Source organism: Phallusia mammillata, chromosome 8, assembly GCF_965637545.1.
Source record: "Phallusia mammillata chromosome 8, kaPhaMamm4.hap1.1, whole genome shotgun sequence".
NCBI lineage: Eukaryota > Metazoa > Chordata > Ascidiacea > Phlebobranchia > Ascidiidae > Phallusia > Phallusia mammillata.
The window spans coordinates 2,622,105-2,644,833 of NC_137259.1; the positions used below are offsets into that span (position 1 = coordinate 2,622,105).

At 36.7% G+C, this 22,729-nt stretch overlaps 1 protein-coding gene across 1 annotated transcript; it reads left to right on the forward strand.

Annotated features, from left to right (window-relative positions):
- The first annotated feature begins 2,215 nt into the window (after window positions 1-2,215).
- Window positions 2,216-22,174, forward strand: LOC145203912 (reversion-inducing cysteine-rich protein with Kazal motifs-like). The gene is made up of 19 exons (XM_080076283.1): window positions 2,216-2,637; window positions 4,294-4,370; window positions 10,235-10,326; window positions 11,029-11,213; window positions 13,403-13,662; window positions 14,013-14,115; window positions 15,065-15,188; window positions 15,561-15,710; window positions 16,025-16,161; window positions 16,494-16,631; window positions 17,004-17,192; window positions 17,398-17,520; window positions 17,711-17,882; window positions 18,321-18,489; window positions 19,088-19,237; window positions 19,484-19,619; window positions 20,082-20,249; window positions 20,751-20,893; window positions 21,241-22,174. The coding sequence occupies exons 1-19, from the start codon at window positions 2,568-2,570 to the stop codon at window positions 21,457-21,459; spliced, it is 2,805 nt and encodes a 934-aa protein (XP_079932409.1). The 5' UTR covers window positions 2,216-2,567; the 3' UTR covers window positions 21,460-22,174.
- The last annotated feature ends 555 nt before the right edge of the window (window positions 22,175-22,729 follow it).

A 22,729-nucleotide genomic window follows, 5' to 3' on the forward strand; every position in this document is an offset into this window, starting at 1 on the left:
GAATATTGAATGTAGCAAATTTTACAGGTTTGAAAACCTTCAAATGTTGACAGGTTTGGTTTTTCAAGTTTGTATAAGTTTTTTTTTCAAGTCGAACTTCAATATTTTAGCTTAAAATAATGCCGCGAACAAATGATTTTATACAGTCGGACTTGTATTTGCAAAACATAGCTGATGGTACTGTTATTGGAAAGTTTTGCGCCCTAATTTGCCTATGTTACTTCAAATGCTATTGCTATTCTAAACTTTATTTAGATCACTATGCACTGGACACACATAACGCATATTAATATCACAGTAAGGCTTTGAATTAAGTTGTATTGTGCGAGGTATATTTTAAGGCATTGCCATGTCATGTTTGTTCAGTGAAAATGCGTTGTCCGGTAAATATAAAATTGCAGGGGCCTCTTCACGATTTGAAGTGTCGTAGATCAAAGAGAAATTAGTTTAATATCTACGCATCTTGACAACTGAGCTATCCAAAACGCGCGTGGACAAGCCTATACCTATCATCTGTGCTATAAGTTAAATGCAAAAGTAGGCATCAGTTGAAGGACGCCATCAGTTGCTGATATTTCCTCTAACTTTGTAATTATAAACCGGTCCTTAAGCAGGCACGCGGCGTAAGAATTAGGGGGTCGTACTTCTATGCACTTCAAATGGTTTTGTATCATTTGGGCGTTCGGTTAAGGTTACCCAGTGAATCGGCGTTGTATTATAGCGAAGCGACCTTGTTCCGTGCTGGGGCGGCGTTCGTAATAGCTCGTATGCAGATGTCAGTGCATTTTGATTCGCAAGTGATGAGTTAATTAAACTGCGCCACGATGCAGGCATGAATAGAAAAACATCTGATATTGCGGAGCGCGTGGCCCGCAGAGGCGGTCTTGTATTCTCGGTAGAGAGCAGATTAACATATATACTAGGGACAAGGCATCCGGCTTTCGTGATTTCTGTTGTTGTTGGTAGTAAGATTTCACGCACGGGCCGAAAAAATCTAAATTGCCCTCTTTATAAATGCCAATAATCATTAAATACTGCGTTCTTTTAGCTTTTATAGATCATTCAGATAGAAAGAAGGACCGTTACATGTTGTGTGGTTTCTGAAATGAGAATATCTTCCTACAGTTTGCCGATTGTAAACTGCGTTTATTTACCGTGTTCAAATGATATAGATGAAAAGAAGGGCATTTTACATGTATTGAGGTGTCTGAAATGATGAGGTCTTCTTGCAGGCAGCTAAACAACACTGTAAAACGTTTATACCCAAAACGATCAACTATTACGCCAGGCAGAATTGTGCAAAAGCAGTGAAAAATGACTCTAAAACGTAACCTATAAAAAGTGTATGGGTGTGCCAGTATTAAACGCAGCTTACTGAAAGGATACATATACCCTGTTTGGAGATTTAGCGAGGACCTATAATACCTGTGGAAAGCGTATTGACGTGGCTCGTTAAGTTAATGACGGGACGTTTTTCGGCCCGTTTGAAGTAAGCCTGGATTGCAAACAGCAGGATTTGAGCTTCGTGTGGGTTATAGCTGTTTTGCAGTCGCCCTGTTGTGAACCAAAGTATCGCATAATCGCGAAGCGTGCCGCCTTTTGTCATCGGGTTTAGGTTATTGTGAAGGCAGTGTCGTATATCATGTCGTCTTGTGTTGCTTTACGCTAGGAGGTAACATGTGTATTTTTCCCACCAAGTGAGGTTTTGTTTTGCTAGAGACCAGCGCAAAGTGTTTTGGAAATTATTCTTAGTGGTGACTTTTATATTTGACAAAGGGGGTAAAAATGTCCAATTGTTTCTCATTACAAATTGGATACGTGAAGTCATATTTAGCACAAATCATCAACAAAGTTTTATCTTTAAGCACTACCAAAGCAGCTAGCAAGTTTTAGTTGTGTAGCGCAAAGTGTTTTTAAAACTACTTTTGCGAATGCTCGTTTTCTAATTTTTATTGCCAATTTCGGAAAACATGGTTAAGAGGATTTTTTTGCCAATGTAAACAAAGACTTTGAACTTTCGCATTCGGCAGATTTCGCGTTCGGCTTAGAAGCAGAAAGTGACAACCCGGCCATATGCCTTGCAGTCATCAAAAAGGCGACAATGTAGGCACCTATGTTGTATCTAAACACAGCAGCGGCTGAGGTGAAGACGCCGTGAGTTAACAGCGACTGTCACGACGCAGCAGCTTTTCATTTGCAGCACGACGTGCGCTATCAATCACTGCGTCTCGGTCGTATTTAGTGGTAACTTGCACTTACAGCATAAGCGCTGCGTCGCTTATAGGCTACAGCAGGCAGTGCAGTGAAAAGCCAATCTGTTACACCGCTACATCCCATGAGACCACGATATACAGACGGACGAGCTGAACCGCGCAAATGATACGACCTGGAGAGTTTGACTGCTGTGTTGGTAACTCTGTTGTTTTTGCCTTTGACTTGTTCCTCTTGGGACGGACAGAGTTAAGGATAGGAAAAGTCTAAAGTTCTGCTGTATAATTTGGACAACTGAATGGCTGAAAAATCTTTAACCTGCCTTTGAACCTCTGATACAAGCCGAGCGAAACGAAATGGATATTCAATCCTCTTGCAGTTTCAACACCTTGCTCTTCACGTTACTGATGTTGCTGTCAAAAAGCGGTAATGCCAATCTGTCTGTCTTTTGAAGTGTCTGCCAGCCTTTAACAAATGCTATGACTTTTATAATTGACTTGAAAAGAGGGCTTCTGTTTTGCACACAGTCTATTTGCCATTGCAAATTGCTTTAATAATTGGTTTTAAACTTGTTTAACTGCTTTAAATGGCATGTACGTAAAGTTATACTGGGTCCAAACCTAAGAAAGATTGTTTGAAACTATCTTGGAGCATCACCAAAGCAGCTAATGCTTAAAAGTTGGTTTCAAGTAGATTTGTATATATGCAGACATGCATAATGTTTAAAAACGCTGGTTATTGACTGCAATGTGTTCGCACATATTACAAATATATGCCTAATCCAATCAACCTATTTCAAATAATGCTAGAAGCTCTAACAGAATGAAACATTTTAACAGAAAAGTTTTCAACTTGCTTTGCAATTATTATAGTTTTTTGAAAGTTGCGTCACAACAAAAGCTGTTTAAAAACAGGCCATTTTATGTGTTTTGTTGTCTGTCTGTTCAAAAAACTGCCGTCCTTTTCAAAATTTGAAAGGCAGAGCCATTATCAGTTTGTACATAAACCAGTCAAATCCGGCATTTTGTATTTGACGTCAACGCAACACACACGCATTGCTACGTCATAATGGGGAGATTTTCTAATCTGCGTGAGACTCCTTGTTGTCGCAGCAGGTATGCTTGTTACGACACAAATCTCTTTACGCGTCATTGCACCAGAACATTACCCTGTTCTTTGGGTGGTAAATCGTTTTGCCTTTCTGACCTAAAATCCTCTTACATGGCTTAAAAATGCCTTTTGAACAGTTTTTTTAATGATTTTATACAACAATATAATAACTAATTTTGTGCACAGTTAAAGTTATTTCGGAATATCTGCATATTGTATTCTATGTACACAATTTCTCTTGTAATTCTGTTTTTGATTAAAGTTATTTAACGCTATGACAAATCTATTGTGGAACGTTGGAACGCCGCCAAACGCGATTACAAACAATCGAACGACAATAGCTATCGTCAAACGCACTGAAATCGTTTTAGAAACGCTTTGTTTTGGTGCTGACTTCGCGGCGCGAAAAACTCTTGTGTTTTGTTAACTGGCCGCGCGCGTGTAAACAATTGTTGAACAACATCCGTGATATTATTGCTGGCAGTTGGGGGGACTTTTTGTTCGGATCAGCTGTTAATCGTGTTTGTTAATTGTGACGTAACAGATTACGTTGTTTGACGTAATGTGATGAACATGCTTTATGGTTGTAATATGTTTTCTCTTTTGTGTAACTGATGTGCTCAAGAAAGTTTTAGCTTAAAGAGTTTCTGTCTAAAAGAATCACAAAAGTGGTCGTTTAATTGACCCAAAAACATTTTTAGGCACGGAAAACGTTTAAACCCCAATTCATAAGTCAAGTTATGTTATTTGGGCTATTATTGCACATTTTTAAATACTTTTTATTTGAACGTTTTTGTGCACCTGTTTGTAAAAACAGAGAATTTACCTTAAACTTATAGTTAGTAAAGCGTGTTTTGCTATAATGTTCAGTTTTTCTCGAACCTTTGTTTATCAAAAATTCAATCACTTGAATTCATATTTCAAATTGTGTTCTGAAACAAAAATCTAAAGCAATCATGTTTTTATTTGCAGATGTGAACGGAACGTGGGTTGGACAAAAATGTTGCGAGGATGCGATGGTTGACCAATGCAGGTTCGCTTGTCTCCAGGTAAAACTTTTGATTGACAGTTCTGCGATGCAGTAGGGAATGTAACTAAGTAAATGCAAGTTAAAGGCAGCAAATTTGCAAAACAATAGAGTTTAAGCTTGGGGTAAAATGGCTTGAGGCTTCAATACCAATGAACATTTACTGCTTAAATTACTTGTAACCTTAACAAAGTAGCATTAATATTAAAGCGAAAATTAAATATTTTGTAATTCTGCAATAAGTTGTTGAATGATTTTAGAACTATTGCGCAATGCCGCTACGTCACATATTACCTCATTGCGATGTAAAATTCGGAATGTCATTTAGGAATACTAGCGTGACAGCCCCTTTCTCGCTAAAACTCCGCACAAAAACATATTTCTATAATAGCCGCCACTGGCATTGTTGTGGAAATTACGCACCCCATACAAAAATCACCCAAATGTATAAAACCCAGCCCCAAAAAGGGTGATAAAATGCCAATCCCAAATGCCGAGCGACCTAATATTCTGGAGTGTTTTATGCGTCCATTAGGATGAATTATGGCCATTAAAAAGCCACGAATTTGCGCCTCAATTCATTGGCTTTGCAATAGGCGGCCTATAGAGGCGCCCAGAGCGAAGCGAGAACAGTGGTGGGTCCATAAACATTTCCCCTCACTTGGGTGCGTTATACCTTGATGAGTGACGTATCCACAATGAAAACGGGCGACATTATGGCCTCACACTGTGGGCGTCGTTGTTTTTACTGGGGATTTCGAATCGGGCGATCGAGTCGCTAATACATACACCTCTGGGCCTGCTAGAAGCAATAAGAAATCTTGAAGCGTGGAATACTATTCAAACACCGAGCGATTCTGTGTATCTAAGTTGGCGCGCTAGTTGTTGTAGGGTCGTTGTTGCCCGATAACTGATTTTTCGAGGGTTTTTTGACTTGCTATACTCACCTGCGTTTTGTTGGTAAAGGTCTGAGCGATTTGCGGGCAGAAAATCTGACTTTGGTGTGTTCGCGATTTCTGTTTGTCCTGAGCTATTTGTTTGACCTTATAATGTTGTTACTAATATATGAATGTTTTATGACACACCAATGTAATTGTTAACCCCACAAAAGCATTTTTTTCTCCCATGTTATGAACTGAAATTAATAAACTTTAATTATTTTACTTGGCAAACTTTTATGTGAAAATTAAACATTTTTAAACGCGGCTTGGAATCCCAAAATAAATTCATGTCGATAGGGGATTGCTATAATGTGTTTTCGCAAAGTGGTACAAACCAATAAACGATTTGGCCAAATTTAAGCACAAAACACAACTTTAAAATCGTTAGCTTTTCTCAAAACGACAATAGTTTTGTCGAAACAGTTTAATTTGAATATGCCTACGTTTTACGCAATACAAAAGTGAGGTATATTTTTAGTTGCTGTCCAAATACCCAGCTTTTTTGGGTGGAGATTTGTTTTTTTTGGTTCCAAAAGCCATAAACCTCAATAGATTAACGCTAAAAACGTCAAGCCCTCGACTTGCAAACATCGAAAACCGCGTCAAAATCCTTTATGTCGTTGCCTAAACATAACAAACACAGTTGTCATCACTACAAAGATTTCCACAATTTTATTGCTCGGGGGTTCTGTCACTGTATATGAGTCCTTGTCGTCAGTCGTCGAGTTTTAATTTCACGTATCCCGTTCAACGCAATTGCTTTTGTGATTGTAATTTGACCCCGAGTAACCGGGAAACTAGTGACGTAGGTTCCAAGGTGCCCATGCGTAGTTTTTTAAGTTTGGAACTTGAGTTTAGGTTTAAAATTTCTCAACGTGCGAAAAGATGTCTTCCGCAAGAATGTTTTAAAAGATGTTATCAAATAATTTCTTGTAATTCTGAAAACCCGTATTTCTCTAACTGGGGTTCGCGGACCCCCTAGGGATCAATGGGGTGGTTTTAGTGGGTCAGATAACGCCCGAAAGTCGATCGGGAACCACCACAAAGTTGTTTAAACGGAAGAATTACCAAACTTACGCACTGCTTTAATCTACACAAAATATTGTTTCATAACATAATGAGTAATTTTTGCTAAACCATACAAAAAATAACGTAAATGTAATCTTACGAAGACTTCACACAATAAGATTTTTGGGCGTCCAGACGCTAATATAGTAATATAGACCGGTTTGGGCGCCTTGTAAGTGTAGATGTGAGTCATATTCGTTCAATTTACCAACCTTGGCCGGAGAAATGACATGAATTATTCATTAGGGTTTGTATTCGTTGACAGTTGTAAATGAAATGTCACATTATATTCAAACCTGACATTACACACAGAAAGTGTCCTTCATTTTTCTGCAGCAAAACTTTTTTCGTTCAAATTTAATGAGTTTAAGTAAAAAAAAAACATAAAACAAAAAACTCGTTTAAAATACTGCGAAGTCAGTCAAAAACGTGTTTGTGTCACATTTAAATGGATCTTAGCAACTTAAGACTCAATCAAAGACAGAACGATTTTTCGCACGAAAAAATTCTGGAGGGTTTAAATCTTTGCGTCCGCCATAATATCACATCTCTGTCGAAATTCCAACTTTTCAAATTCTCATTAATCGTGATCCGCCGCATTTTCGGTGGCCTAAACCGGCAAGCACAAACAAACAGGCGCCCTGGTGGCCACTACTGTTTGCCTGGAAGGTAATAAACCGAGGTTAAAGTTTACTCAGCCAACTGCGTCCGTTTGGTTTCCATAAATTCCACCAACTATCTTGTGGGTGTCTTGTCAGGCAAATGTTAAATATGTTGTTTACCAAATCATCGCTACTTTACGACCGAATTCTGATTGTCTCACGGCTTAAACCAGTGGTTCTCAACTCGTTTCAGGCCATGGGCCACCAGTTCAATTAAATGAATATCGTGAACCAGTCGATTGTTAAGTATAAGAATAAAGATAGCGTCCACAACAAGCATGTTGTCTTGAAACATTCGAGGGGTGATATCAAACAACTAACACCTAACAACAAATGTCCAATAACTTGGATAAGCTTTTTTCCTACTAAATATTCAATAAATTATATGCAACTATTTTCAGTTTATAACCAAATTTAATTAACGTCCTGTGGACCACCTGAAAAGTCATCATGGACCACCAGTTAAACTTAAACAGTCGCCAGTTGCTACTAAGATAATTGAAAGCATTATCTAGAAATAAAAATTGACCATATTGTCCAAAACTATATTTTGGACTGTGTTTTGAATATTAAATTTGGATGAAATCTTCTGTATAAAAAAACCGATCGGATTTTGGTGGGTTAGACATCATGTAGGAGTTATCCAACCGTGACAAAAGTCGCGTGTGGCACGTCACGCATCATTAAACACGCTAAAACTTTTCAAACGCCTTAATGCGATTATTTGAAATCGAACGATAACGATTTCTCTCCAGAGGGATAGAAACGGAAATGTAGGCGGGTTTCAAATTACGCAGATCTGTGTAACGCGTATTAAAGCTGGAAATAGTATCAAAATAATCCGAAAAACTGTTCATGTTTTACAAATGTTCACTTTGCAGTCTCTGAAGTGATTTAATATGGTTAATAAATAGACAATAAGTTGATATGAAATCGCAAAACATTTTGACCAAAAAATAATATAAAACTTGCATACGGTAAATATATTAACAAAACGTATGTGTGTGAGCGTTTTAATTACTGTTTTGAAAATCTGTACATTTCATTAAAATATGTAAGTTTGTGTCTCTACTGTTTCCAAGCAAAAAAGGTTTGAATAAGAAATTCCATCAGCAAACATAAAACATTTTCAAGTGCACGGATCCCGTTCTGGCAAAACGACTAGACAGTCGAAATCTAATCAAGCGAAACAGCCATTAACAATAGAAAACCAACGCGACACTGAAAATACGGTGCAATTTAATTTCTTGTTGACACCCAAACCGAGTCATTGTGACGTCACATCACGTGGTCGCTCCACTTGACCTGCGCCTGATTCAGGAGGCAGGAGTGCAGCCTTTTGGTGGTGTACGATTTCTGGCGTTAAACTATTTTCCCATGGATTCTAGCTGTGCGTGTGATTTGACTGTTTGTGTGCGTCTCGTGTCGATGTTTGTGTTTTAGACATGAACAAGTAAATGCAAAAAAAATACCGAATCTTTACTTGCTTGCATGTGTGACTGTACAAAAAGCGCTTAACTATTACCTTATGTAGGCATTGAAATTTAAAAGTTATATTAACTGTAAGAAACGGAAAACAAAACAAAATGTGATGCTACCAAACGTTTTAAGCGAAACATTACCTTTTTTCCATAACACCAAAAAATCTAGTTGCACATTGTAAACGTAGCGACGAAGTGATTTAAATTTTTACGGATTGGGGTATTTGTTTGTTCAATTAAATTTAAAGGTGTCCTTGACATATCAAAAAAAACTAGGGACACTTGATCTTAAGTGCTTGGGTGGTCTCTGCAAACCACACCACACTTTATTGTTTCCCAAATATCCAGTTCCCCTTTAATGGTCACTGGCATGCCTCATGCAAGTCTAGATGGGTCGCGTGTCATTTCGTGTTAACAAGCCCTACCATAGCGCCGACCTCATTTTTTGTAGCTAGTTGCCTTTGTCATACGACACGCGTCGTATCAGGGCGTTAGCTTACACAGTTTCGTGTAATTATTGCTAGCTACCGGTGTTCGGTCGTGACCTTTGCCCTATTTTGTGACATAAAGACGCTTTAAGCCGCGTGTTCACCAAGTACTGGGAGGGATTGCTTGACAAACTTACAAAATATGGGCGTTTTTACTCCTTTTTGCCCAATTGTACAACATTTTTTTATTTTTTTTACCGTTGTTGTAATTGCTTTGGCCTGAGCAAAACGTTTCAATTTGAAATTTTGAATACAAATTATAGTTTGTTTGTTTTTTTCACAAATTCTAGTACCACAGAAATCTTTTTTCCCAGGTATCAATAGCATTGCTCTTCAGAACACACCCCTTGCAAAAGCAATACTTTAGGTGCATTCCCTCTTGCAAAACCCACCCCTATATCCTTGGCACGCGTCCAAAATTTTCAATAGGGCGTATCGGCCATTTTGAAATGTGACCTACCCATTGACGCGATTGAGCAAACCGAATATTTGCACTAAATAGCTTGTGCACATAGCATTCCACGCAAGGTTGCGATTGACTTCACCCGTATCGGGAATCGGGTTCAAATACCGGGTTTTCTGCGGCATTTTCCCGTGACTTAACACATAATGTTGATGCAAGGATCGGTGTGAAGTTTTCTTCTTCCGCGGTTTGACCTTGATTCGACTTTGAAGAAAGATCACACGATAAATTTTAAAACATAATATCCTTGATCCATGAATTCCTCAGTCTTCTGCAGAAATGCTTTAAAACTTCCAAAATTGGTGCACAAATTCTGAAGAGCTTATTTACGGGGAATATACTTAATTTATCCATTTAAGCAAACGCTATAATAATTACCATTGTGGTAATCGTTATTTGCTGAAAATACCCATCACGGTTGTTAAAAAGTCTGCATTGCTATGTATTCACTTTATTAAACTTTTTGCAGTTTTTGATGAATCGTTTAGTTTTGGCTGAAAAAAATAAAAGTTTTGGTTGTAAATTGTAAAACGGCAACAAAGCATTTTGTTTTATTTGAAATTTGATTGCAGTATTGACATCCAAAATTCATCCAAAAAGTTTTCTTAATAAGTCCACCAGTCATAGGTTTTACTGCTAATCCAGTGTTACATATATAAGGTACACGTTTGTCAATATTATTGTACGATAAATTATTCGTTGAACCTTTGCCATTGTATTTAAAGTGTCTAACTTAACACATGTATAAACATTGGCCGTTAAACACTATCATTTTAATTTCAGGCCAATTCCAGATTTGAACTGATTGATCAGTGTCGAAACGATTACGAGGAAGAAATGTTTAAATGCATTTATAAACAGGAAAGTCGGCAAAGGTGGGTAGAACTTATTGAAACAACAAAAATTTAACATAGGCTACCGCTACAGCACAAACTAGGAATGTGGACACCGAATGTAATGTTGGAAGTAAAGTCCAATCATACAGTGGTGGGATTTAAATTTTTAGTCACCCGGTTCTATTACAAAAGTCTTTCAGCCGGTGCTGTTACAAAAAGTCCATCGACAGTAACCAGTAATGCTAACCGGTTCGCTGATATCCTAAAATGTCGTTGGACGTGCTGGTTCTATAGAAACGGTGCGTCCGACTGAATCACATCACTGCAATCATATATGATACTGTAGCAACTTCCTATTTGGGGGTCTTTACGAGTTAATCTTTAAGTACATTTTAAAAATAATGTTTCACTATTTTAAGTGTGTTATATGAGCTAATAGTCAAACGCAGTGGTTCTCACCTTTTTGTATTGTCGGGGCCAAAAGGTAGTTTTTTAAGTGTGTAAGGAGCCGCAAAAAACAATAAAAAAGGTGACCAGCAAACAACAAAAGTCTGAAGTTTCTTTTATAGCTGTGATGGTGATATTATAATCTTTGTTGATTTTCTGAGGTCTGATGGTGAGGGTCGCAAAATAAGTAGTTGGAAGCCGCATGCAGCCCTTAGAGCCGGGGTTGAGAATCACTAGTCAAAAGCATAAAAATAAGCACCCAAAAATTACCGAAACATCTTATATGTTTTGCAGATGCTGTGGAAGGAATAGAGAAACTTCAAGCAGTTGTCGTCATATGTGTGAACGAGCGTTCGGTAACGATCGCCGATCACCCACACCCAACGACATTATTGCTGTAGTGGACGCACAGTGTGGAGATACGATGGAAAGATGTATGGAAGAATTTGCTAATGCCACCAAACAGACCTTTATCGACAGTAAGTGAATATGATTTGTATAGGAAATTTTGATGGTTTTAGGCAGAGTGTGAAGTTAGGTCCGAATAAAGTCCGTCTTGTTAAAACCGAAACTCACACGAAAAATACACAACCTAAATTACATCTTTGTCACAATAGCGTCCCACTTTTTTACGCACATAATCATTCGTTGCCTAAAGACTTGTTGCACTTACAATATATTTAAAATTAAAAACTAGATTTTTTGAGTTCTTTAGGTTCTGCCCAAAACAAAATTACCAATATCTCATTGAAAAATATTTTTCTTTGAAATCCACAACAATACAATAGTTAGGCGTAAAAAGTGTGTCCATCCTACAACTTTTTCCCGGCATGCATCGACAGATTAAAATTGTGTTGTCACTGGTTCCTTGTAAATGCAAAACCTGACTCCTGTTGGATTGTGATTACATGCAGCGGTTTTCCATAAATTCTACGAAGAATCTCGTATCAGTTTTAAGCAAAGGAGTGTATGTTAAGCTTTGTAGTGTTGGCAGATGTACATGAAACCATGTACAAGCCCACACACATGTTAGGTTGTCAAAACTTCTAAAATCTAAAAGACAAGAAAAATGGTAAAAACCGGCTGTTCCCAAATGGGACCCCCTGGTGCGTCGTTCCAAAAACAGTACGTTTACCTCAGCTAACAAGTCGTAGAATTTGGAAAACTTTCAGTAAAAATATCATAAACCCAATCAATATATGTCAAAATAAAAAAAAAAGATTTTTTTGTTAAAGGTTCATGTATTACCCGTAAAAAGTGTACGGTACATCATTTACTCTAACATAGGGCGTTTCAGTTTTAACAAAAAAAAACGCATCAAAAAGTGATAGACGATTTTTATCAACTTTCAATTCAAGATTAGCGTCTAGGCCATGTTTCATCTATCAATATAGATGTTACTATCTTGAAAGCAAAATCATGTGTTCTATTGTCATTCATAAATCGAGTCGCACGATTCTTGTGCCCGAGCGCCGTTCAACAACCTAGTACTGTCAACACCCAGTAATTTTCACCAAACGCCATCTTGGGAGGGAGTTGATTTTCCAAAATTTTGCCTCACATTCATTTCCGAGACGTTTAAACCCGAATATTGAGTTTAACTAGTAGCTAACAAAGCAATTTTTAAAATTTAATGAAGTATTCCAGCCCGTGAAAGTGTGGGTGTGCTTCCAGTATTCAAAAACAGGAAGTAGTTTTAACTAAGGTTGCATAAGTATAAATAAATTGGTAAATTATAAAAAAAAAATCTTGCACAATCGCATAACCTTATTAAGGCAAATTTTTGTTCCATTATATCTGCATAATCGCATAACATAGCAATTTTATACTTAAATCGTAATTTTGACGGAAAATATAAGCCGTTCGTTTAGTATTTCCCTAGTAATGTGGACTGCAAAGGGCCTAAATGTTTGTCCTATCACTTGGGCACCTTGTATTTTATTCGACCAGAGTATGCTTGCTTGTATCGACAAAGGTAACCCAATTACTCTCATATACCGCCACATACCGTGTATAAGAAATCCCATCAAAGATCTGTTGTAAGAACATGCGAATGCGCACAGGCGGTGGCTTTGAAATTCCACAAAAGCTGATCGGAAATCGATGGGTGTTATATAAACGTATCTGAGACAGATGTAAGATCAAAGCCCGACTAGAGGTGTTGTTTTTGTAAGCTCCATTATGGCTGATGCAATTATACGTGTCATATACATAGTGCTATGGTATCCGCTTCTAGCTGGTCTCAAGGGTGAACGACCGGTAATATAATCGCTTCGTTTGCGTTGATTCTTCAACGGATGTATAAGTGAATTATGGATCACAAAGCACTGTTGCATTGTGGCAGCGGCCATGCCCAGTGGTTATAGATTAGGGATTCTAAAAAAACTTTTATTTTTTTATGTTTAAGTAACACGTTTATAACAAAACAAGGTTGTGCATGACAATCCTAAAGGAGAGATGAGATGAGTTTATTTCTTTATTTGGTGAACTTAGCGACACAATTGCACTAAAACAATCACCAAGCCGGAAACGTATTTTTTAACGTATTTTTAACACTTGCTTATTTTTAATTCATGTTTATAATATAAGTTAGTTCAAGATCTAACGTTGTTCGCCGGCTTCTGTTCGGTATTTTCACTCACTTTCAACCAATCATCTTTGTATGCAGAACTTCCATGCTGCGATCTTTCGGACAATTCCATTTGTCAAAAATCGTGCAAAAAAATTCTCCAATCCGAGATTTCGCCCCAGGAACCCATCAGTCAGCTGGTAGAAGTTTGTGGCGAATTGATTCCCCACCTGCCCTTGTGGAAGTGTTTTATCGAAACAAATGTCCACGTGGAGGAGCCAGGGAGAGGCAGAACCTTACCTGAGATGATGTGCTGTGATAAAGCATTGTCTGTAAATTGTAAAGATAACTGCAAAAAGGTGAGAATGTGTTTTTGTTAATGTTATATGAATTGTAATGTTTGGAATTGATAAGTTATGTAATGAATAATATTAGTGTAAGGAATTAACTTTTTGTTTTGCATTTGGCTTTTAAAAAAAAAAAATCCAAATATTTTTTCTCTTTTTTTTTTTTGAAATAACCTAAAAATTGTTTTCAGTTGATTTAAATCAAACATTTTGAAAGTTAAACTTGTTTGTTTTTTCTTTTTTCGTGAGACACAAAGGTTCAAATCTCACGTAGGACCGATACGCTGCTCAGAACATTCTAACTCCATTTGCAAACTCCATTTGTACAATCACTTGCAATAAAAATACATTTCATTTCAAAGGTCTTTGCCAATCCCTGGCCCGAACCACCGGCTTGGGAGGATTTCCAGAATACGTGTGAATCTTATGAAAGAGAGGCAGAATTGACTGGATGTCTTGAAGAAGGTATGTAAATAAAATCAAATAGACCAAATATTTTATTATCTGCGCTTAAAAAACGAACGTGATTTATTAATTTCTCTAAAAAAGGAAAGAAAAAACCTTCATTTTTTTGACATAAGCCTGCCAGCCTGATTTTAGAATTTGAAACAAATGTTTCTGAAAAAATCCAAGCCCGTTTTCTGATTTTAAAAAATAATTTCATTGTAAAAATGCCAATTGTAGTTAATCAACGTTCTGAAAATACAAACAACTAATTAGATTCAATGGTTTAAAAAATTTTGTTTTCCCCCCACACAGCTGCGCGAACCACTTGCGCAGTGGCTTTCCGCCCCAGGAAGCCGCACCCGCCAAGTAATTTCGATTTAATCCGGGGCGAAGTCAAGCGTGCAGCCAACACACGCTAATAGCTTCATGTACATTAGGCTAACACCGGATAAGCACCGGATTTGAACCCGGGACCCTTTGATCTTTAAACCATCCTGTTTGAAATGACTTCCAGTTGTGCGTTCTTCACAACCGACAATCCTGAATGGACCTAGATTCCTAATGCAAATTATTGGCTGTTGTTATGTTACAAATTTTAGGACGTCTTAATTTTCACCACAATTTTTAACATATTAATCTATACAATTGCTCGCGTATTTGGTTAATTATGCAACAGTGCTTTGATTTTGCCGTTTTGTAAACAATTTTTTATGTTCAGTAATGAGGCACAGAAGAAATAGTTTTTTAATAATATTTACCCTACTAAACAGAAGACATAATATACCCAATTAAAAAAGCCCAACATGTTAATTATTGGGAAATAAATAACAGAAAAAAATAAAAAAGCAAACCTACCGTAAGTAATAACTAAAATCGTCAGAGCGCATTTAGTCAGACAAAGACCCGAACGCATAAATTGGTACTTAGGAAATGCAATTAATAAAGTCATAAATGTATTTTCTTGCAGTACGAAGCCCGTGCAAGATGGGTTGCCACGAATTGTCGTTCTGTACAAACTTCAACAATAGACCTACTGAGCTGTTCCGAAAATGCGATGCAGACGGCGACACGATAGCTCGTCATTCGTACAAGTAAGATATGAAATCTGTTGAACCTAAAGAAGTTACATATTAACTTGTTGTGGCTTTAAACTGTAAAGATTTAAAAACAATAAAAAATACTTTGCACTGATGATGACAACAGTAATTGTTAAATCGTAATTAAAGTACAATGTTTTTTCTGTATACATGTTCACTGGCAGTTTTGTTTTGTATTTGAGCTAAAAGTTTGTCAATAATGGATTAAAAAAATCGAAAAATTGTTAAGAAACTTGCTTCTGATTTTTTTCGAATTGATTGTGATTGCTTAAACTCACGTTAAAGCACTATACTACTGGTCTTTGAGGTTTGAAATCTTGAGTAGCATTCACTTATGTTTAAGTTGAACTTATTTTTGTTTTGCAGTTCTTGGTTAAGTGGAGTAATTCGGATTCTTCACTTTAACATTTCGGTAAAAGATATAACCACATGTGAACCGGAAAAATGGAAAATGGTTGCATGTGCGATGAATATTAAACCGTGCAGTAAACGAACCGGGGAAGCCATTATTTGCAGGTATAAAAGGGTTCAGAATTTTTCTATTGGTTATGCTTGCTCACTTTTGCAATAACAAAATATTTTTAAAATGTGGCTTAGCTATGAGAAATAGTCAAAAACGAATAAAACTTGAAAATTTAAAATATGGAAAGTCTCAAACTTATGTAAAATCATGAAAAAATATGAAATAGGTAACTAAAGTAAATTTTAAAAAATATCATTTATTCAACTAAAAATATATATTTCAAATAGTGCCTAAAATTACTAAAGTCGCTTCAAACACATTCTGTTTCAAGGTTTTAAACATGTTTTTCATTTGTATCTTTAAAAAGGTCTGACTGCCTTGATCTGCTGAACAAGTGTGTCCACAAACATCTGTTACCCGCTGCAATTACTGTGGATCAAATTTGTGAAAGTTTATCGCCACATCATCTACAGTCAAAATGCATTTCAATTTCAACTTACACAAGTAAGAACTAAATTTTGAACCACACAAAAAGTCTGGAAAATACTAAACAAAGAATACATTGTATTGTAAATGTATTAGAATCTGTTATAGTTATACTAATAGATTTCAAAACAGTTTACTAAAAGGAGTAATTTTCAAGAAAAAACAACAATATAATATCGTGTAACAATAACTATTGTTTTTGCATTGATACATTTGCAGAAAGAACATTTGCAAAAGAATGCATTTACACCATACATGCTTTTAGGTATAGCTTTGTGTTCAATCAATCTCCTTTAGTTGGTCTTTTAATTTTTGTTTAAAAATGCTTTAAAAAACTTTTGTGTTTCCAGAACCCGGACAGGTATCAAAGACAGTCAACGTCACTCAACCGTGTCTCCCCAACCCGTGTGAAAGTGGAGAGGTTTGCGTCATCAACAGGAATCCTTGTGACGCAACAAAGCCCTGTCCAAAATATTCATGTTTGCCAGGTAAGCCAAGTAAATGTTGTTTGTAGACCTGATAGATTGCTTAAATATATTGAAAAAGGTTCTAATATTCAAATTGTACTGATTTTTGTGGCAATGATCGAACAATGTAAATGTAATAAATCTTGCAAATAAATTATGAGCTAGTTTATGGCAAAAACCACGTAGAACATGTAAACTCAAATTGCACAACGCTAAAGATTAGGAACACTTTTTACTAACTGGAAGTGAATTATTAGCATGTTAAAAGCAGAAAAAGAGATAAAGAAGGCCATTAAAATCTTTTAATTGTTGGCACTTTCGTTTACTAAAAAGCTGAAACAAGAAAATAAACTTGTATAGGCCTACTCTGACTAAAAACATTTTTATGTCCAGGTTGCAAGATGGGACAGGGCTCCACTTTTGTGGTTCCGTATGGTTCCTTGGTTCGTGTGTTGGATCATACTAGAGGGGACGGCTGCTTCAAAGCCTGTACATGCACGAAATCTGGATCTCTAAGAAGATGCCACGCACTGCAATGCACAGATGGAAAAAGAGAATGCAATCTGGCTGGGCAATTGCGAAGTAAGGCTAAAATTATTTGATTTCGGCGTTTAGCTGTCAAAATGGTCTATACTTTGTTCATTAAAGTCTTTTTTAGTACATTTTAGTCAATGTCTAAATACTTCAAAAAAATTATACAGTTGTAATGTATTGTTTAAAAATGACTAAACATGAAATGCAATAGTGGATTTTAGCGGCAAAATTTTAAACTTTTCTAATGTTTTAGGTCATGGAAGTCACTTTTACGTTGACTGCAACTTCTGTAGTTGTTATAACGGGGTGGTGACGTGCACAAAACGTCAGTGTTTGACGTCAAAAAGTTCGGTCGAAGAAAAACGAAAATTCACAGGTAGGGTTACCACCAGGTTTTTTTTTAAAGTTTGGTTTGGGTGACCGCTAAGTAGTTTTAAGAGACCGCAAGTGTTTCATTTAAATACCAAAAAAGTTGCAAGTCCAAATTTTGGGAAACCGCTGGAGAAATTTGGGGGACCGTTTAAAATATTTCAATGTTCCTATTTCCTAAAATTTAATACTTTCAGGCGTTCCTTGTGACTGTGAAAACAATTATTCTCCGGTTTGTGGGGCTGACGGTCGAACCTATCCAAGTTTGTGCCTGGCAGCTTGTTTCGGGATGCCGCCAAGTGATGTCACAATTGGAACTTGTAGCAGCCAGGATCCATGTCAGAATAATCCGTGCGGGGAAAGAGAAAGGTGACGAAAGATAATTTTTTTGTTATGGTTATAAATGTATTTCAAAATTCAAAATATCTAACTCCGTTTTTTTGACAATACCGTTTAAAATTGTTAAATCGCGTTTAAATCAGTTGGGTGGAAAAATATGGGACAAAAACCGATCAAACCCAGTATAAAAGTGTGCTATTTCTAAAAGAAGCCACCCAAAATTAATATAAAGTTATTGTACTACATTTTCTGTTAAAAACTCAACATAACTTTATTTGCTTAAAAAAAAACTCTACCTTTACTATTAATAGATATTTTAAGTAGTGTTTTTTTCGCAAAGATTTGCCTAAAAATGTGTGTCAATGTATACGTTTGCACCAGTTAAATCTAGAAAGTAAAAGAGAAACAGATTTATTCTAAAATTTATAAAAACCTCTGAGCATACGTTAACACACTATTCTTTAACAGGTGCGTTGCTTCGCCAAGAGTCTGTCTCACTCAAATTCACAAATGTCAGCAATACGAATGTATTCCGAGATTTCGGGTTTGCAGCAGGTGGCTCCGCAACGCCATTCAGCGGGCAACAGGAAGCCTGAAACCGTCGCATCGTCATCAACTTGTTCATGACGAAGAACAGGTAAAATCTCAGTACAATGTAACATTTAGTTGAGATGTTATTAACATTTAAGTCTTGACTGACAAGTGCTCGAAAATACATGAATTTAGTACAAAAATAGATGTTGGCCACTTTTTAGTTTTGCACTTTTGCCCTTGACCACAATGATGGCCACAAACAGTTGTTAAAACGTCTGCAAAGATTGCATTCGCTGTCTACAAATTTTTTTGCTGTTTGTTTGGGTTGTGTTATGTAAAATTCAATGACATGTTGATAGCTTTGAAAAAACAATATGAAAGATATAAAAAACATGAAGAAAAAGAGGTATATACTAAACTCAAATTCTATTACACTCAAATCGGTCGGCGTTTTTTGTTATGTAATGTAAAATATAAAAATCGAGTTCTTGTTCAAGAACTGTGGATGCCAATATATCGGCGAAATCGATGTTATGTATGTGACATTACATAACGAAAAAGACAGACTGAATTGTACTAAAGGTTTCAGTTTAGCATATATCTGCAATTGGAATCGTGTGTTATGAGCGAGCAACTACGTCAGGCAAAGGCGTAAATTGCGTACTTTATCATTTTTTAACTGAACACGGTTCAATTGTCAGGTGATTCTCTCCTCCTCTCGTTTCTTCTCCTCCGCCGCATTTCTCTCCAACAATAGTGTCTCTTGTGACGTTAACAATCAGCAGTTCGATGACGTCTGCAAACTGATGCGCGCTAAACGAAGAAACTTGGCTTATACTGGAGAATGCAAGGTACGAAAAATTTGTGATTTTTATCAATTTTGCCTAGAACAGGTTCTGAACCAGCTTCGTGCAACTGACCGTGAAATATAATTGTTAATCTGATAATACACTTTAATGGTTGTATTTAAACTGGTCAGAAATCTTTGTGTATTAAATTTATTGAAAGAAACCGTTGCAAAAAAAAAAGAAAATAAATAACTAGTCTGACTGTGTCATATGGTAGCGGTTTTATATTAAAAGACATTTTGGTTTTAGAGTACTTGCTCGTCTCATCACGGTCGACCGGTTTGCGGTCACGATCGTGTGACGTACAACAATTCATGCGTGGCTGAAGCCAACGGCGTGCTGGTTGACCACGTGGGGGCGTGCAAGAGCGTGGGATTGGCCGAAGGTAAGCTGCCATTCCAAAAAAAACGCTTGTTTCTGTTTTGTTGCTTTTTTATGACTTGTTTATTTACACAATTCAGTGTGAACAATTTACTTATACTGGTATGATTTACAATTACGCCCAATTTCTGTAACATTTAAGTCAATGGTAGTAAGTAGTAACTTTCAAAGCCATTACGTCATCAAAACATGACGTGATTTCAACATCAGGGCATGCGCCAGACTGCAAAAATGTTTTACTAAATCTTATTGTTGTATAACAAGCATTTCCGCGCAGAAAAAATATGGTATGTTAAGCCTATGTTAAAACAATTTGCACCTTGGTGAGATGTAAACCCTTTACACATACTTCAATGCAGATCCCACTAATACACAATTTATCAATACCAATATTCCATAAATTTTACCAAACCACACAATTGGTAAGTATGAAATAAAAGTTAACAACTCAATACGTTGCACACAGACAAAAAGAATGCAGAGGCCTGCGAAGATGTGATGTGTCCACCTCTCGCCAACACAAAGTGCAAAGCAATCCGACCACCGGATGAATGTTGTCCATTATGTGGTGGATTGCTTCGTGTAATGCTGAATAAACAACATCTTCGAGCGATAACTGAAGACGTTTGGAAAGGTACATACCTTGTTTACTTGTTTGCATTTGGGTGTTTTTGTCTGTGCAAGAAAAAATATCTGTGTGTTCTTATTGTAACGCAAGACATTCTACAAATAGCAGATTTGGTTTTGAACAACTGCATAGATTGGAGCAGGGTTTCAAAATTGGGCATTTTTGTATAATTAGGTGGACGGTATGAATGCATAGGATTCAATGGATAAGAACCAGATTGTGGTCAAAAACCGTTTTCATTTGGGAAACAAACAATGAAAACGATACAGAAGTTTTGGTGGAATAAATAGATTGAAGCCCTTGTTTAAAAGCATTTTTTTGTTTTGTTCAACTTTTTCAACGTTTCTAAATGCTTTTTCGAAAAGAATCATTTTATGCTGTTTGTTTTCATAATCACGAAATTCCCCTTTAACCGCGTTTTTCATTTGTCTAAAATTGCAAAACCTAATCAGGTCGCTATAGCAATCTTGATACACAGAGATAATAAAATTCCTTTTCCTTTATCAGGTCCAGTGACCGTTCACGACATCGTGTGGCAATTACGCAGTCGCCTCAATGTGCTCGAGTGCGCCATCTCTGGTCAGCTTACCACTGAAGGCGACCTTGCCATTCTTATCGTATCCAACGTGGAGAACCCGTCACTTGTTCAGGTAAATTTTGTTCAAACCATATAAAGACAATGAAATGATGTTTTTCGTATTGTTCACAAATCATTGAACTTAACACTTCAAGTTTCAAAAGTTGCTTATTGGGGGATTAAATACACAACTAGTAAACTTACAAACTATTATTGCCGTTTTTATGAGTTTTTGTAGAGGTATAAATTATACATATGTTGGATAATTAAACAAAATAATATTTATAGCTGGAATAAGGCAGATCAAATAGGGACTAACTTAGCCTTACTGTGTATGCCAACAAAATACGTTACTTTTTTTAGAACTCAAAACAAACACGGAAATACTAAACACAAATTAACCACATTTTGAAATCCCAGGTGGAAGCTTGTTCGCGGGAAGCAGAAAGACTCTCTCGTCTCATCAACTCCCGGAGTCCAACTCTGACTTCGTATCTAACTCTGTCTCCACTCACTGCAGCAACTCTCTCTACGTCAGACCACTTCAACGGGGCTGTGACGTCACGCGGAGGCCTGCTCTCTGTCGCCGTTGCGTGGCTGACGTATTGGCTCGCGACAAAAACATTACCTGTCACGTGATGACTATTGTTTACGTCACAAAGGTGCTTAAACACGTGGAGTCTCGACACAGACTTTTCGGAGGTGGATTCGCTACAGCGAGTGATATAAGATGTCGATAGATTTTGTGTTGGCAAGTTAAGACGTTTTTTTGTTTCTATATTTATCTAACTTTTCAACGGTTTTAGGTGCACTTACGTTGACAAAAACACAACACAATATTTCACAAATGCAGTTCTGCGTTTTGGTTTTGCCCTTTTTACCGTCCAGCAATCGACAAAATGTATACCGAGGCGTCAACAGTTGTTTTTCTACCTGAAATATTTATATATATTTCCTTCTTACACTGTGTTGTGTTTCTTTTATTTTAATTTTTCACGTTTTTTTTGCCCGTTCCTTTGTTTTTCTTTTGTAACCTCATGCGCCAAAAACGTCGATGAAAAAATCCTTCTAAACTAACATCTGACGAAATACACCAACTGATCAACACAAATGCCAAATAAATAGGTTACTACCATCCTAAACGAATCAACCAAGAATCTGCCTAAAATGTTCCAACTATCGATAGCTATATGTTCATTATTGTTATTTTTTGCGATGTTCTTTTTGATAGATCGTTGTTTTCCGTCGTTTTTTACGTACTTGTTATTTGTAGATGATTTTCACTAAATGCACAGTTTGCTCCACTGCCGCTGTGCCCGTGTTTTTGAATTCAACAAAGATGCGTGTATCTAAATTGTAAGTTTTCCAGACTAACAGTGATTTCAGGGTTATGCCAAGTGAAAAGGACAGATAACCGAATCACAATACACAAATTATTCCGACTAATAAGGCATAAAATACCAGCAGTTTAAAAAAGGTTAATTATTCCACATATGTATGGATTTGGGAACCATCAAAAACTTCAAAAGATTTTAAAAAAACAACTAAAGTAGCACTTTGTCTAGATTTAGAACCTGGGTACAATAATAAAGTTGATGGGTTTACACTGATGTTCTGTAACTTGCTGTTGTAAGAAAGTGTAGAGCAGTGGTTCCAAACGTTTAGAAGGCCTTCGTCTCCCAACATAATTTTAAGTTTATGCAGCACATGCGGTTTCCTAGAATATCCTCCAGTCAGACTTATTCAGCTGTAATTACTGGGTGACACGAAGAAAAGAACTAAAAAAGGTTATGTAGACTCAGAAAAAACTTACATCCGTAAAATTTAAAAATGATAGTCCCTGGTTTCAATGATAATGTATTGAGATATGCGTTAATGCTGTTTGTTTTTATAATAGCGTTTGTTATGT

What these genes read in the sequence shown, in the direction of transcription:
- LOC145203912 (XM_080076283.1), top strand. Translation starts at nt 2,568, where the DNA reads ATGGATATTCAATCCTCTTGCAGTTTCAACACCTTGCTCTTCACGTTA. An exon ending in AGAAAAACGAAAATTCACAG is followed by an intron (nt 17,521 to 17,710) that starts GTAGGGTTACCA and finishes TAATACTTTCAG; the next exon opens with GCGTTCCTTGTGACTGTGAA. An exon ending in AACTGAAGACGTTTGGAAAG is followed by an intron (nt 20,250 to 20,750) that starts GTACATACCTTG and finishes TTCCTTTATCAG; the next exon opens with GTCCAGTGACCGTTCACGAC.